At 45.4% G+C, this 16739-nt stretch overlaps 1 protein-coding gene across 2 annotated transcripts in view; it reads left to right on the top strand.

The window, feature by feature from the left end:
- Positions 1 to 416: 416 nt before the first annotated feature.
- The window catches only part of LOC119974469 (RNA polymerase II elongation factor ELL), a 125406-nt gene continuing 109083 nt past the window's right edge, over positions 417 to 16739 (top strand). For both annotated transcript variants that reach the window (XM_038813385.1, XM_038813384.1), the window contains exons 1-2: positions 417 to 669; positions 10180 to 10227. In XM_038813385.1, the coding sequence (XP_038669313.1) occupies positions 526 to 669; positions 10180 to 10227 (192 nt within the window). In that variant the 5' untranslated portion in view covers positions 417 to 525. The remainder of the gene's footprint in view (positions 670 to 10179; positions 10228 to 16739) is intronic.

Raw genomic sequence — 16739 nt, 5'->3', positions numbered from 1 at the left:
GAGTGATCCAGTGAGCGGGGGAGGTGTGCTCGGTGATCCAGTGAGCGGGGGAGGTGTGCTGAGTGATCCAGTGAGCGGGGGAGGTGTGCTCGGTGATCCAGTGAGCGGGGAGGTGTGCTGAGTGATCCAGTGAGCGGGGGAGGTGTGCTGAATGATCCAGTGAGGGGGGGGGGGGGGTGTGCTGAGTGATCCAGTGAGCGGCGGGGGTGTGCTGAGTTATCCAGTGAGCGGGGGAGGTGTGTCCTGTGATCCAGTGAGCGGGGGAGGTGTGCCCGGTGATCCAGTGAGCGGGGGAGGTGTGCTCGGTGATCCTGTGAGCGGGGGAGGTGTGCTCAGTGATCCAGTGAGCGGGGAGGTGGGCTGAGTGATCCAGTGAGCGGGGGCGTTGTGCACGGTGATCCAGTGAGCGTGGGAGGTGTGCTCGGTGATCCAGTGAGCGGGGGAGGTGTGCTCGGTGATCCAGTGAGCAGTGCCTGCCTCTCTCGCGCTCCCTCCCCCTCAGCTTGGCCGTTGCTCTCAGTGAAGATGGCGGCGGCGGCGGCTCTGTCTGAGGAGCGGCGCTTCGATCTCTCCTGTGAGAAGCTGAACTCGGGAGCGCGGCTCTCGCTTTTCCATGTCAAACTGACGGACACGGCGCTGAGGGCGCTGGAGGCTTACCGGCGGCTGGCGGTGAGTGAACTTTGTGTCAGGAGGACGAGTGGGGGACCTGTTGCTGAGTCCCGGAGTTCGGGGCTGGCGGCTCCGGGAGCGGGGATTCGGACAGACACCCCCCCCCCCCCCCGGACAGTCACCCCCCCCCATCCACCCGGACAGTCACCCCCCCCCCTCCCCATCCCGGACAGTCACCCCCCCCCCCATCCCGGACAGCCACCCCCCTCCCCATCCCGGACAGTCACCCCCCATCCCGGACAGTCGCCCCCCCCCCCCCCCCCCCCATCCCGGACAGTCACCACCCCATCCCGGACAGTCGCCCCCCCCCCCATCCCGGACAGTCGCCCCCCCCCCCATCCCGGACAGTCGCCCCCCCCCCCCCCCATCCCGGACAGTCGCCCCCCCCCCCCCCCCCGGACAGTCAGCTCCATCCCGGACAGTCACCCCCCCCCCCCCATCCCGGACAGTCAACCCCCCCCCCCCCCCCCCCCCCCATCCCGGACAGTCACCCCATCCCCATCCCGGACAGTCACCCCCACCCCCATCCCGGACAGTCACCCCCACCCCCATCCCGGACAGTCACCCCCACCCCCATCCCGGACAGTCACCCCCACCCCCATCCCGGACAGTCACCCCCACCCCCATCCCGAACAGTCACCCCCACCCCCATCCCGGACAGTCACCCCACCCCCATCCCCCCCCCCCCCCCATCCCGGACAGTCACCCCCATCCCGGACAGTCACCCCCCTCCCGGACAGTCACCCCCCCCCATCCCGGACAGTCACCCCCCCCCATCCCGGACAGTCACCCCCCCCCCCCCGGACAGTCACCCCCCCCCCCCCCGGACAGTCACCCCCCCCCCCCCCCCGGACAGTCACCCCCCCCCCCCCCCGGACAGTCACCCCCCCCCCCCCCCGGACAGTCACCCCCCCCCCCATCCCGGACAGTCACCCCCCACCCCCCGGACAGTCACCCCCCCCCCCCCCCGGACAGTCACCCCCATCCCGGACAGTCACCCCCAATCCCGGACAGTCACCCCCAATCCCGGACAGTCACTCCCCCCCCCCCCCCAATCCCGGACAGTCAACCCCCCCATCCCGGACAGTCATCCCACCCCCCATCCCGGACAGTCACCCCCACCCCCCCATCCCGGACAGTCACCCCCACCCCCCCATCCCGGACAGTCACCCCCACCCCCCCACCCCCGTCCCGGACAGTCACCCCCACCCCCATCCCGGACAGTCACCCCCTCTCCCCCATCCCGGACAGTCACCCCCTACCCCCCCCCCCCATTCCGGACAGTCACCCCCCATTCCGGACAGGCACCCCCATTCCGGACAGTCACCCCCCCCATCCCGGACAGTCACCCCCCCCCCCCCCAATCTCGGACAGTCACCCCCCCCATCCCGGACAGTCACCCCCCCCCATCCCGGACAGTCACCCCCCCCCCCCCCCCATCCCGGACAGTCACCCCCCCCCATCCCGGACAGTCACCCCCCCCCCCATCCCGGACAGTCACCCCCCCCCCCCCATCCAGGATAGTCACCCCCCCATCCCGGATAGTCACCCCCCCCATCCCGGACAGTCCCCCCCCCCCCGATCCCGGATAGTCACCCCCCCCCCATCCCGGGTAGTCACCCCCCCCCCCCATCCCGGGTAGTCACCCCCCCCCCCCCCCCATCCCGGATAGTCACCCCCTCCCCCCCCATCCCGGATAGTCACCCCTCCCCCCCCCATCCCGGATTGTCACCCCCTCCCCCCCATCCCGGATAGTCACCCCTCCCCCCCCATCCCGGATAGTCACCCCCTGCCCCCCCCCCCCCCCCCCCCATCCCGGACAGTCAAACTCCCCCCCCCCCCGCTATCCCGGACAGTCCCCCCCGGCTATCCCGGACAGGCACCCCCCCCCGCCGCCCCCGCCATCCAGGACAGCCCCCACCACCCCCAACACTCGCGGGTCCGGCTCACAACCTCTGTTTGACGGTGAAGCTCCGCCCGGTATCCGGGCGAAGCTGACAGGATGCGGCCGGAAAAAACTCTTCCTGGAGGCTGATTGTGGGAACAGTGTCCCGTCCCCCGTGGGTGGGGAGGGAGTCTGATTCACCTCGCCTCGATTAGGGGGGGGGGGGGGGGGAGTGTCGGTTGGGAGTGGTGGAACAGTCTGTCACCTGGGGAGAGTGTCTGTCCCACCAGGGTTGGGAGAGAGTCTGTCCTGTGGGGTGGTTGGGAGGGGAGGGAGTAGTGGTGGAAGGATCTGTCCTGCGGGGTAGGAGTTGTCAGTCATTCTGGAATTGGGGTGATGTTTGACACCCTCCTTTCAAGCGGATGGGGAGCCCCTGATCCTTTTGTTGGGGGGGGTGGGGGGGGGGGTAGTCGGTCTATCTCATTCTTGTAGTAGGGGGTTCTGTGTTCCCACATTCCAGGCGATTGGGAATCTGTGCCCATTTATCCCAGGAAATCAGTTAGCTCAGTTGGCTGGATGGCGAGATCGTGATTTGGAGTAACACCAATAACGTGGCTCTAACTTCAGCACAGGCTGAGGTTATTCAGGAAGGCTATACCTTCTCAACTTTCTCTCTCGCCTGCAGTGTGGCAACCCTCAGGTTAAATCACCACTTCTCAGCTCTCTCTCATAAGGGGAAAGCAGCCTAAGGTACTCTCCGACTATGGTGACTTGTAAGTGCCCCCCTCCCCCTCCTGGGAGTTAGCGGGTCAGTGCCCCTTTCCTTCTGGACTTTAGCAGGATAGTGTCACCTCCTGGAAGTTAGCAAGTCAGTGCCCCCTCTTTCTGCATGTTAGAAAGTCAGTGCTCATCCTTCTAGGGGAGAGGGGGATGGGTGGGAGTGGATTCTGTGCCCTTCATTTAGAGGCTGTGGGGCTTGTGCTCCCTCATTCCAAGGTGGTGGTCCTGGTCCTCCCCAGGATTCAGTTGAATCCTGCTTACCTATTTGCTCCACCAAAAATGCCCTGGCTTCCTAATTGGCTCTGCCTCCTATTGGCTATTTTAACCAGAATTTCCAGCAGAGGTTATCTCCAATTGGTCAGTTTATTTGTTCCATGCTGCTCTTTAAATGCACCCATGGTCAGAATGTTCCCTGACCCACCAGGGCAGATGTTGAAATTTGAATTCAATAAAAATCTGGATACTAATTGGTTAATAGGGTTGTCACTCATTATTGCTTTTGATATATGTTCAAACACTGTCCTGTAATTTTAAAATATTTATGGTTCCTCCAAAGAATATAACAAACAAGTCTGAAGATGGTTGAGTTTTCTTAAAACTGACCACCCTCCAAATTTTCCATAAGTTTGGCAAGTTTGGACGGAGGGCTGTAACTGATAAGAGTGTAAGTTTTTGGAAATTCAGGTCTGTTAGCTAATAGGTTTAATGTAATAGGCTTAAGTCTTGACATCTTTCACAATGTGCAGCATAAGCTGTAGTTTATGATTTACATAAGACAAAAAACAAATGATGGAAATGTGTAGCAGGAGTTTGTCAGAAACTGTAAAGAGATGTGTTAGTGTCGGCAAATAATCTTGGTAATTGTAATTTTAATCGACTTGCAACACATAGCACTACAATTTCCAGTGTGCATTTTTTAAGTTAAGGGAATGATGTTCAAAAATAATTGAATAATGTAGCTGTGCAGATCAGAATATATCTAAAATGCTTTAATTGTTGCTGAATTTTAATTTATTAAAAAATCTAATGTTACTATTTATTATCTATATGTTTTAATTGTGTACAGTTATGAAAATTGTAGCCATGATGTGGAGATGCCGGCGTTGGACTGGGGTGAGCACAGTAAGAAGTCTTACAACACCAGGTAAAGTCCAACAGGTTTGTTTCAAACACGAGCTTTCGGAGCACGGCACCTGAAGAAGGAGCCGTGCTCCGAAAGCTCGTGTTTGAAACAAACCTGTTGGACTTTAACCTGGTGTTGTAAGACTTCTTACTATGAAAATTGTGAGCAGGGTGTTTTCAACTTTACAGCAGCAATAAGTGCCACACAGTGAAATGGCAATTTTTTGTTGGCAGTTTGCAGCTGAGATTGTTTTCTATTATTCGCCTCAGTTGCAATTGGTTTGTTGAAACTTCCTTGGTCGTGCTGTTTCCACAGTTAATTCCTTGTCGAGCAGATGCTTTTCCTTATCCCTAGCCTGCTGGCAATCTGTTCAAATTTCAGACTGTACCGAATAGAGCTATCCCTGTGATTCAGCTGGTTAATGCTTACCAACCCAGAAAGAGGTTTCAAACGCACAACACAGTGATTTAGTCCATCTCGGCCAGGGAGGCAGATGGACAGCGAAAGTGTAATTGGTTGCAAGATTCCTGCATTAGGGAGGGAGAAATCAGCAAGGCTCCAGCTGCTTATAGTACTTCACCCACCTGTGATGGAAATGTACATGTGTGGATGTGCGGTGAGAATAGTATTGGGGTGAACAAGAACCTCCCCCAGCCCAAACTGCTGATCTACCTGCATTGGTGGGAGTCTGCTGTTAATTTCAACCACGGTTCAAACATGGGACATGGTCATTGGGTAAATTAATGGCATCCATAAATTACTATTGCAAGGCATTGAGAGCAGGTTAGAAAATTCAGAGAAAAAGAAGGCAAAGTAGTGTGCCAAAAAAATATTTTTTTAAATGTTGCCATACATCTGCTAGTTGCTCCTTTATGATTTACATTACGGTGAGTGGGTGCTGATTTTGTTTTTTATTGGCAATACAAAACTATGTTGCTAAAGATGTCCATACTACTGTTTGGTGCTTGCATAAACACAGCTTCTGTGAATTATAATTGCCTGACTGTAACGTCCTTGGTCTCTTCTGCACATTTTCAAATAACTAGGATTTACAATGTGATAGTTTTGCATCATGTATGATGATGACACACCTGCGCAGTGAATTGTCAGTCTTACTGCTATAAATTGAGGTGTGACAGTCTTCAGCATAGACAGACTATTGGATTCAACCAATTTGAATTGAACCTGACAGTGTAAATGTGACGTTGATTCTCCATTTCTGCTTGGTTGACATTTTGGAATGTTTCTCTCCTCCTCTCCCACCCAATTATCAATTTCCCTGTTGGCTTATTTTGAGCTAAATGTCTGGGGCTTTTCTCTCTTGCGGATTAAACTTTCAATATGACGTAAATAATACAAAAAAAAAACACTCCGGACGAATTAACTTCCATTTATGGTCCTAATTAATATAAGAACAGTTGCAGGTAATATCCCTTGAATTGTTTTCAGGTTTTCCTTGGGTTGGAATGCACTTGAATCGATTTTTTTCATTCGGATGTCTGATGACAGTGCCTAAACTCAATAGAAACGCTTCACGTCAGAGGTTATCTTTGTAATTACTGTTCATTTTAGTTACACATTTGGAACTGTGTCCAACACTGCATTCTCTCAGTTAAAAAATGATTTTACGATATTGCTGCCACCTGAGAAGAATTGTTCTTCTGCGTTCATAATTGTCCAGCTTATTTATTTGCAAACTCAATAAACAAACTATTTGACTGCAGGAGACTTCACACCCATGTTTTATCCCGTGCTCACCCTAAACATCTAAACATGTACATACTTTTAGCTTTCTGTTTTTATTCTTTCATGGAGTGACAGCATCACTGGCAAGGCCAGCATTTATCATTTCCTGTCCCGAATTACTCTTGGGAAGAATGTGGTGAGACACCACCTTGAGCTTATAACTGTAGGAAGTCCAAGAAACTTGTTTTGTTTTTTTCCTCCTGTAGTATGTGAGTAAATTTCAACTACTGCTGCATAAGCGGTAACTTCTCCAGCTTTGCGATTCAGTATTATATTCTATGGGGCAATTACCTCTTAGCTCTTTGAGGATTCCCACTGATATTCGCAGTTGCCTGCTTGACCAACATGGCTGTTTGATATATATTTTCAGAACTTTCCATGGCTAGCATATGTATGTTTGACCTCTGGGCTCGGAACTGTTCAAACATTGGTACGTTATGTTGGTGTTTACTCATAAGTGCAGTTGTTTGCTGCATTGTATGGAGATTTTCCTTCCTGAACGATCTATTGAATGTTTATTCACAAGTTTTTTATAATTCATTCATGAGATCGCTGGGCCAGCATTTGTTGCCCATCGTTAATTGCACTTGAATTGAGTAGCTTGATGGGCCATTACAGAGGACATTTAAGAGTCAATCTCTAATTGAATGTAAGCATGAAACAGAATGAATCAGGTTAGTTTAAACATTTGAGATCCCTGGAATCAAGCATTGCTTTGCACAAGAGATTGACGTAATAGTGTGTGTGTGTACGTGAGAGAGAGAGAACGTGAAGGATTTCACATTGGAATAATTGAAATATTTGGTTTGTAAACTGACAAATCTGCATCTTCAATACGTGAGATTTGAACATCTGTTGACCCTTTGGCTGCCAGTTTGTTCTTGTGAGTTTGTTGCAGTACAGGGTATGTTTGTTTTAACCTGTAGGTAATATTTTTATCCGTTTGAAGCTATTAACACTGAATAACATTAAAACCATAAACTACATTTGCAGAATATGCTGAAAATTCCCACCCTAATTGTTTTTGTTAGCCTCTGGATTGTCGCTCCATGCGTTCCTTAGGACAGTTCATTTGTATTTTTAGTCTGTCCAGTGGGCAAATATTTGTACATGGCTGAGAAAATTTTCCATTGTTTAATTCACAGATTTTAATCTGCTCTCCCAGGTTCATATTTTGCAGCTAAGCACCTTGATTTATTTGTCTTAACTTTAATTATAGTAACCTTTGAATTTAGAAGAATAGACACTAAAATTAACCATGCTTATTTTTAGGGGGGAAAAAAAATCCAGAACACTTTTTTTCTGAATTTTTGAACAATGCTTTGACGTATTAATTGCACCAGGCCATGTGAGAAACAGTATGTCTTTGTTGAAGAAACACATACTGTTTGTTGAACAAATCATTATCTTTTCTGAATGTAAGGAGAGGAATTTAGATGAGTATCTAATAATGCTAATCCCGTCAAAACATCCCAAATATTTCATACAAATAAGCAATTGTTTTGAAGTATAGTGATTGTGACATGAGAATTTGCAGCATCCATTTGTGGCAAATTGGCAAGGGATGAATGACTGGTTAATTCTTTGTTAGTGTTTGTTGCGGGAAGAACGTTGGCCAAGACTCTCTGACCTTCATGGATAGTTATGACAGGTTTTAATGTTGCCTTAAATGACCAGAACAGGCAGGTGTATCTTCATCAAAACAATGTCCAGTCTGTTTTATTGCATGCAACTACAGAAACCATGGATCAGAAAAGGCGCCATGTTCCATTATTCCCGCTCCTTCAATCGAAAATAAGCAAATGGACGGGAATAGGGCAGGGGAGTGGACCTAGGTAGGATGCTCTTTCAGAGGGTTGGTGCAGACTCAATTGGCCGAATGGTCTCCTTTTGCACTGTAGGGATTCTATGGAATCTAAGGCTTAGTGTGATGTGATGGTATGTTGTCTTGCTGATGAATTGTTAAAATGAAACCCATCTCTTTCTGAAGAAGAGGACATCCTCTGAACAATATTCATGTCTTGGCCATTCACGTCACTTAAGATAATCATGAAGTAAAAAGCTGACTTTCCCAAGGAACCCTCTCCTTATTGTAGCTCCAAAACATTGGCTGATAAATTTTGAATTTTGCAAATGGGTTCCAATTGAGTCTTTTTTCATCCCATGTACAGTAGACTGGAATTGTTTTTATAATGCATGCAATTTGTTTAGCCATCTGTAACTCTCATTTGTGGCTCTGTTGGTCGCACTCTCACTTCTAAGTCTCAAGATTCTGAGTTCCAAGTCCCACTCCCAACACTTGAGTGTTGACTCTACAGTGCAGCACTGAGGCAGTGCTACACTGTAGGAGGTGCTTTTGTTTTGGATGAGACATTAAGCAAATGCTCCATTTGCCTCCTACGGTGGACGTAAAAGATCTAATGAGGTTATTTCAAAGAAGAGCAGGGGAGTTCTCCCCAGTTTCTTGGCCAATATTTATCTCTCAACCAACATTTAAAAAACAAATTATCTGGTCATTATCACATTGCTGTTTAGCTCCGTTTCCTACATTAAAACAGAGAGTACTCTTTTAAGAAAAAAATACTTAAATGACTTTGAGACACCCTGTGGTCAGAAAAGTGCTATATAAACGCAAGTCTGTCTTTTGTCTTCAACCATAGAATGGTTCTGATGATTTAGGTGTTATGTGGTGCAGTGGGTGTGGAGTGGAACTTTGCTAAGGTCCAACCCATCTTGTTGTGATAAGGGAATAAGTGGAAAACAGTTGTTTACCCTTAATTTTTAATGTGAAATAATAAACAAAGTCACAAATTTTAATAGCCTTTCAGAAATGCATAGAAAAATTGGAGGCTCATGCCAAAACTATTAAACTAATTTGGAAATTACAGTAATTGTTCATTAATAGTTCCAACTCCACGTATTTACTAACAATACAAGCTATATTAGGGGCTGGTTTAGCTCACTTGGCTAAATCGCTGGCTTTTAAAGCAGACCAAGCAGGCCAGCAGCACGGTTCGATTCCCGTACCAGCCTCCCCGGACAGGCGCCGGAATGTGGCGACTAGGGGCTTTTCACAGTAACTTCATTGAAGCCTACTCGTGACAATAAGCGATTTTCATTTCATTTCATATTGACATTTAAAAAAATAATTTAATGTGTTTATCGAAAATACTAAAAACAAATAAGCATGCGACCAGTGCAACAGCACCCAATCAAACCAATAATTTAGCTGTGGTATTATGTCAATGATTTAACTACGTGTAATGCCAAATCAGGATCGAAACGTACACTGGTGCATTGGAGATTCTAAGGAATATCAGGACGTTGTGGTATGAAAGCTACTTTCCATGAATATGTTTATAACCTTCTTGATTAATGTTAGTGCTCATCTGCAGAAATGGATTATTACCATTTTTCTAATATTAGTCATCTTAAAACATGTACTGTGTTGGTCTAGAGAAAGGGATTGTGAGGAAATTTTAGCTTTTGCTGGGGATGAAAACTGGGGACTTCAAGGTGACTTGGTTAGTTTTCAGCATTATAAAGGGCCATGGTTAAGGGCCGAAATACACAAGTTAAAAACTTAGAATGTGAGGAATTATCTTGTGGAATTTTTTTAACCAAAGGTGAGTAGGACTGTAGATCTAATTGCTAAGGAGGCTATTGAAGTACAGTGTAGAAATGGGTTCAAGGGGAAAATGGATGCGGTGAGTAGGATGGTTTTTGTGTCTTTCCTATTTCTATAAAGTGATCAAAAATATCGATTTTTCAATGGTCTTTGCTTCAGAATGTAGATGTCTGCTCACAGGTTTTGACATGCCGAAAAAAAATGAGTTTTCCTAGGTGTTATAATGAATCTGATCAAATAAAAACTTTAGATGTATTTGATAAATTAATGTGTGCAAGCTTAAAAATGGATTTGTTCTGTCCAGTCACCTTGCCTTCCTCTAAAACGAAAATGTATTTTTTCTCCTAGGCTTCTACACCAAATCAACCGATAATCTGCTTCCAGGGAAATCAGGGGGTAAGTACGTCCTTGAGTGTTTCCTTTGATTTGCCCTCAAATTTAGGTCTGCTGATTTTGATAAATTAGTTAACAGTAAAATGAACATATTTAATTGCAGGATAATGTAATACATACTATCAACAGTATTACAATGAATAGAGAGAAGCTGTCTGTCATAACTCAGTTGACACCAAAGCACTTCACCATAGAATTAATTACTTACAATACATAGCAGCACAATTCTGCAAATGTAAGCTGAGTGTTTAGTTAATTTGTTTTTGGTGATGTTGATTGAGGGAGGAAAGTTGATTGGGACACTGCATAAACTTTTCAGAACGGTGTCATCGGATTTTTAACACCTATCTGAATTACTGTGGCAGATGAGATTCGTATAGCTGATGATGTTTTGGGAAATTTAGTTACCGAGAAAAGAACTTTGCTAAAACATTTCTGCAGAGATCTTATTCATTCATGGGATGTCGCTAATAAGGCCAAATTTATTGCCCATCCCTAATTCCCTTGAGAAGATGGTGGCGAGCTACCTTGGTGAACTGCTTAAGTCGATGTGATGTAGGTATGCCTACAGTGCTATTAGGAAGGGGGTTCTGAGATTTTGACCCAGTTACAGTGAAGGAAAGTCAATGCAATTCCAGATTTGGGTGGTATGTAGACGTGCAGGTGGTCGTGTTCCCATGTGTCTACTGCCCTTGTTCTTCTCGGTGGGAGAGGTCATGGTTTGGAAGGTACTAGTGAAGCAGCCTTCGCGAATTTCTGCAATGCTCTTAATTCCACACTTTGCAACCACTGTGCACTGTAAGTGGGAGTGGTGTTGGAGGTGGTGGATGCAGTGCCAACCAAGCGGGCTGCTTTCTTCTGGATGGTGTGAGCTTCTTGACTGTTGTTGGAGCTGCATTCATCCAGCCAAGTAGAGAGTACTCCAATACACTCCTGACTTGTGCCTTGCAGCTGGTTGACAGCTTTGGGGAGTCAGGATGTGAGTTACTCGCTACAGAATTCCCAGCCTCTGATCTTTTTTTTTACAGCATGACAGACTCCCAATTATTGCAGATGTGGTTAGCCCGTTAATCAGAAATTAGATAGGTGGTGGAAAGAGGTGGATCAGTTGAAAACGAGATTGGAAGGTCATTGCAAATGAAGTGGTGAGGACAACAAAATGACAACTAAGTGAGTAGGGAGAGGCAAACTGGCATTTTTGTCTGTCGATGATGGGAGGTTTGATTACATATGTTTCCCTACTCACCTGTGAGCGGTGCACCCCATTGTGCTCCCTCAATGTTTCTCATAAGTTAGCAATTTTTCTCAAAGCAATGTCACATGTGTCCATTCTTGCTGCTATCAGGCAGCAGCAGGCACATTTTGAGGTGTGGGAACATGGTGCCTGTTCTTCCTTTTTATCTGGAATACAGAGCACAAAAGAAATGTGTATTCATATTTCTGGCTGTGAAAAAGAAATTATCTTGTAAAAGTAAATTATTTGCAACCAACCCATTCCTATTGGTCAGCTTACTGAATTACATATGGATTTTGAATATATTATTTAAAATGTGAGCAACTACCCTATAGAGACAAAAATGTGGAACTGCGCTATGGAGACAGACAATCATAACATTTTGAGGTATTGTAATAATCTGTAATAATCTGATTCCTTTCACTTGTGTTAGTTTGAATATTCAATAAATGTCAGTTGTTTGTAAAATGGCTAGATTTTGTATTCAGCATTGTTATTGGCACTGAAAAACATCTATGATTATCTCTGTCGTATTGGATGAATCCTGCGTGAAAAACTGTTTTTGCTACAGACAATAACCATGAGAGCTACGTTTGGACATCCTGACATACGATAAAGTTCCACACACAATGAGACCACATGACTTGGCGATAACTTATTGACATGGATAAGAAATTGGTTAGGAGACAGCATGTACAACTGTAAGGATGCAACTTGTATCCCACAGGGATCTATAACAGGGTTTCAGTTTTCACTATCTATATCCATATATATATATATATGATTAATTGCATGCTTGTGTGTATGTGTTCATCCAGAAACTGAGCTCCAGGTCATTGTCAACTCCTTCTCTGAAACATATGAGAAAACCAACCTTTCACTAAACACCTGGAAAGCTAAGATCCTCTTTCAACCAGCTCCCACAGAGCACACCTCCCCTGTCAATTGAGATCAACAGCAAGAGTTTTGAAAATGTAGACCATTTGCCACATCTTGGGAGCCTGAGAAAAAGTGTATTTGAGAACCAGAATCTCATATCTGACCTTCAGGTCATGATTTTCTGGACAACTATGATCTCCACACGCCTATATGTTTTGGAGGACAACTTAGGGCAGATACTTCAAAGCATTGGAGAAGTTCCGGCAGTGGTTCGCAAGATCCTTCAAATTGTTCTAACAGCAGTGACCTCTCCCAAGCCAATATACCCAGCATCAAAGCGTTAATCACTCAAATCCAGCTCTGTTGGAAAGGTGTCGTTCATATACCTGACACTAGACTCCTGAAGCAACTGCTCTACTTGGAACTTGAAGGTGAAAGGAAACTCGCAGGAGAACAACGGAAATGCTGTAGAGATGTCCTTAAAACATTTCTGAAGAGGTTAAGCAACCAAGCTGGAGTCCCTGTGTTGTGACTGACCAAAATGGATAAGGGTCATACAGGAAGACAGCAAACATACGGAGAGACTTTGGGAACACGCAAAGGTGAAGTCATGGCAGCGGAGAGAGTGCACCAACCTCCGAGCATCTCGGGCACAGCTTGCAGATCACATATTTGACTTATCAGCATTTGAACCATCAAACAGCAGTGAAAGCAGGTCATTTGAAACTTGCTAAGAAAAGAGAAGTATTGGAGCTTCAAATTTTCACCATCTATATCAATAGAACATAGAACAGTACAGCACAGCACAGAACAGGCCCTTCGGCCCTCAATGTTGTGCCGAGCCATGATCACCCTACTCAAACCCACGTATCCACCCTATACCCGTAACCCAACAACCCCCCCCTTAACCTTACTTTTTTATTAGGACACTACGGGCAATTTAGCATGGCCAATCCACCTAACCCGCACATCTTTGGACTGTGGGAGGAAACCGGAGCACCCGGAGGAAACCCACGCACACAGGGGGAGGACGTGCAGACTCCACACAGACAGTGACCCAGCCGGGAATCGAACCTGGGACCCTGGAGCTGTGAAGCATTTATGCTAACCACCATGCTACCCTGCAAATGATAACTACTTCTAGGGGAATAGCTCAGAACAAGGGGCATAACCTTCAAATTTGAGTTAGGCTGTAGAGGACAGGAAGCTCCTCTTCACACAAAAGAGAATGGAAATGCAGAACACTTCCCACAAATAGTTGCTGAGACTATGTTAGTTGAAAATGTCAAAACGGAAATTGGTAGTTTTTTTGTGAGGGTGTTAAGGATTGCAGAATCAAGGCAGGTAGATGGAGTTAAGATGCAGTTCTGCCATGACAGAACTCTTAAGCAGAACAGACTCCAGGCACTGAATGGTGTACTTCCACATCTATGTTTTTTTTACCTACAGTGTTTCAGTTTTATGTTTGACGCATTGTAAAGGCCAATGTCTCTTTGTCTTGCAAGGTGGAAAAAGCAGTGTAGGAAAGGATCCATATATTATGCATTCATTAATTTGTTTTTCAACTTTGCTGCGAAGATTTTAAGCCAGGCGAGTTTTGGGAAGAAAGATGAGTTTTGTATTACTAAATATTGATATCTCTGAATTAAATTTATAGCTTAAAATGCTTCTTTTGGATTTAAAAGCTGAATAAAATCATTAGAAATTTTCCATCTTTGCTTTATGAATTTTCAACATTAAGGAAAGGAAGGAAGTTAAGTTGGAACAGCATTTTGACATATAAAATGGAACCATACATAGGATGCAACAGAATATGAGAGGTTATTAACTGGTCATAGTTACAGTATTAATATACATTTCTGACACACGGCCAGCAAAATCATGTCTCAGAAACTAACAAAAGAATCAAAACAGCAGATGGAATTTATCCAGTCATGACTTGTGTGAAAAGTTCTGAGAAAAGGTATATTTTTACCTTGAAAGGATGTGATCGATGGCATTATTTAATTTAAAGAAAAGGAAACGACTTGCATTTATAAAATACCTTTTATGACCTCAGGATATCCCTAAAGCACTTTACAGTCAATGTACTCTTGAAATCTATTCACTGTTATGATGTAGCGAAATGCAGCTAATTTGTGCATGTTAAGATCCTACAAGGAGCAACGAGTTAATGACCAGAAAAATCTGCTTTTATTGATTTTGGTTAAGGAATAAATACAAGCCTGGACACCGAGAAAACTCTTGTGTTCCTCAAATAGTGCCATTGGATCTTTTGAATTCATCTGTGAGTACAAATGGCACCTCCGATGGTGCAGCTCACTCTCGGTACAGTAATGCGATATATATCTAGGTTATAAACTCGGGTCTCTAGAGTGGGACTTGAACTCACAGAGTGTTATTTTGCTGAAAGGGTGAAAACCGGCACTAGGTGGATGCTGTGCTAATAAGCCACGCCTTTTTGCAAACCTGGTTTTAGCACACCTTTTTGAGCTGAATTGCTGATTATGTATAATTTGAAGCTGCCTGGAAATGCTAAAGCAGATTCTGTAGGTTTAACACAAACATTGGCTGAAAACAGCTTGTAGAAAACTATATGTGGGCTCCATACATCTGGGGAATCAGGAAATGGCAGAGAAACTAAACAAATGCTTTGGGCGAGATTTTCCAGCCGCTCCAGACGGCGGGATCTTCCGGTGCTGCCAGTGGCGACCACCCCCCGCCACGGGTTCTCTGGCGGCAGAGGGTGCGAACAATGGCAAACCCAATTGCAGGATCGGACAATTCCACCGCTGGCCGATGACAGGCCACATCCGCTGCCACAAAACACGCTGCAAGGGGGAAGGAAAATCCCACCCTATGTCACGGTCTTTACGGAGGAAAATGCTACAAACCTCCCAGAAATAATGGAGAATCAAAGGACTAGTACAAACAAGATATTAATATTGGTAAATAAAAGTCAGTGATAAAAGGAAAAGAATAGAAAGTTCAGCGTTTATGATTCCTTCGCTGTAGGGAGAGAGTGATGGTGCTACTGCACCATTTGCAGACTACTTCAGACTACCAAAAGCAGGAAGAGCGTTGCAATAAAATGCATTTCAAAAATGGAGATTCTCATTACATGACCTCTCGATGATGAATATTCTACTGATGGTATTTGAGTAGCTCATGTCTGGACAAACGTTGGCTATTATATTGTGGCCTAGGTATTTAGTTTCTTTAATGATCCTGCAGTCACTTATGAATGGATTATTGTTCCCTTTGATGGGCTGGGAAGAACATATCAGCACCAACTATATAGCCGTTGCCCCAGTAGGCTTTTCTATCTTTGCCTAAAAAGTAACACTATAGAAATGCAAATGACGAGATACAGTTAATTTTTGAGATAATTCTTGACATTAGCAGGTGTGTAATTTCGTAGGTGGTTTGCCTTGGCATGCCTTAATTGTAATCCACATTGGAAACTCCCAGAAACTGACCAACCTGTAATTCTGGATGTCTCAGGTGATCTGTGGCAGCCGTCTTGAGTCCCTGTTTTTGCTTGCTTCGAAAATCCTTTTTAAAAAGTGCAACATATATTTGATAAATTGATTCTATTAAAGATTAAGATTCCACATGCACACATCACACATAGTTTTGGCTTCCTGGGTTTCTCTTAAAATAACTTGGCATGAAATAGTACTTCCTAATTCAGTGTGACCATGCTAATCTTAATTTAGGAATTGGATTTGAAAGCTATTGGTTACCTGGAAAAGAGACTTGGGGTGGATCTTCACAGAATCGGGAAGACTCTGTGGACCTTTAAGAATGGCAGGCGGGATCTGGATGTCCCGTCGCATTTCCAACAGATCCAATTTTTGCCAGTCGGGGAAAGGTGGTAGGGTGTGTCATTGTTGAGTTCAAACAGACTGCATTTTGGCTGTAGCAAGGGCCTTAACCAAAGTGTGGGAATCACAAATTAATGGAGTGGATGTAGTTGTTGAAGGGTGGATAACTGTTATGGTCAGTTTTTAAATTCCCTGCTCTTAAATTTAAAAGAAAACAGGCTGCACCTGAGAGTTGACTGAGAGTTTTAAAAAACTCTGCTGGGCTGCTTTGATTGACAGGACATCTGCTGCAGATTAGAAACAAACTAATATCTGGTCATTTGTTGAAATTTCTGCAAATGAAGTACTATTGAGTTTCAAAAGCTACAATTATCTCAACGGGGTGTTCTGAGTATCATTGACAGTTTAAAGAGTATTTTAAAGTATTAGCTGTCTTTCTGGAGTCTGATTCGAAGTTGATTGTTTTTATAAGAGATTAATCAGTTGAGGTTTTAAAGCTTTGAATGAGTTTTATGAATGGTAATGGAGTGATTTGAATTAGGTGTTAGAAGTTTCTTTTCATCTCCATATGGCTC

Source organism: Scyliorhinus canicula, chromosome 12, assembly GCF_902713615.1.
Source record: "Scyliorhinus canicula chromosome 12, sScyCan1.1, whole genome shotgun sequence".
In the NCBI taxonomy this organism is placed as follows: Eukaryota; Metazoa; Chordata; class Chondrichthyes; order Carcharhiniformes; family Scyliorhinidae; genus Scyliorhinus; species Scyliorhinus canicula.
The sequence above is the reverse complement of the archived record's forward strand: the minus strand, read 5'-3'. Positions and strand labels throughout refer to the sequence as shown.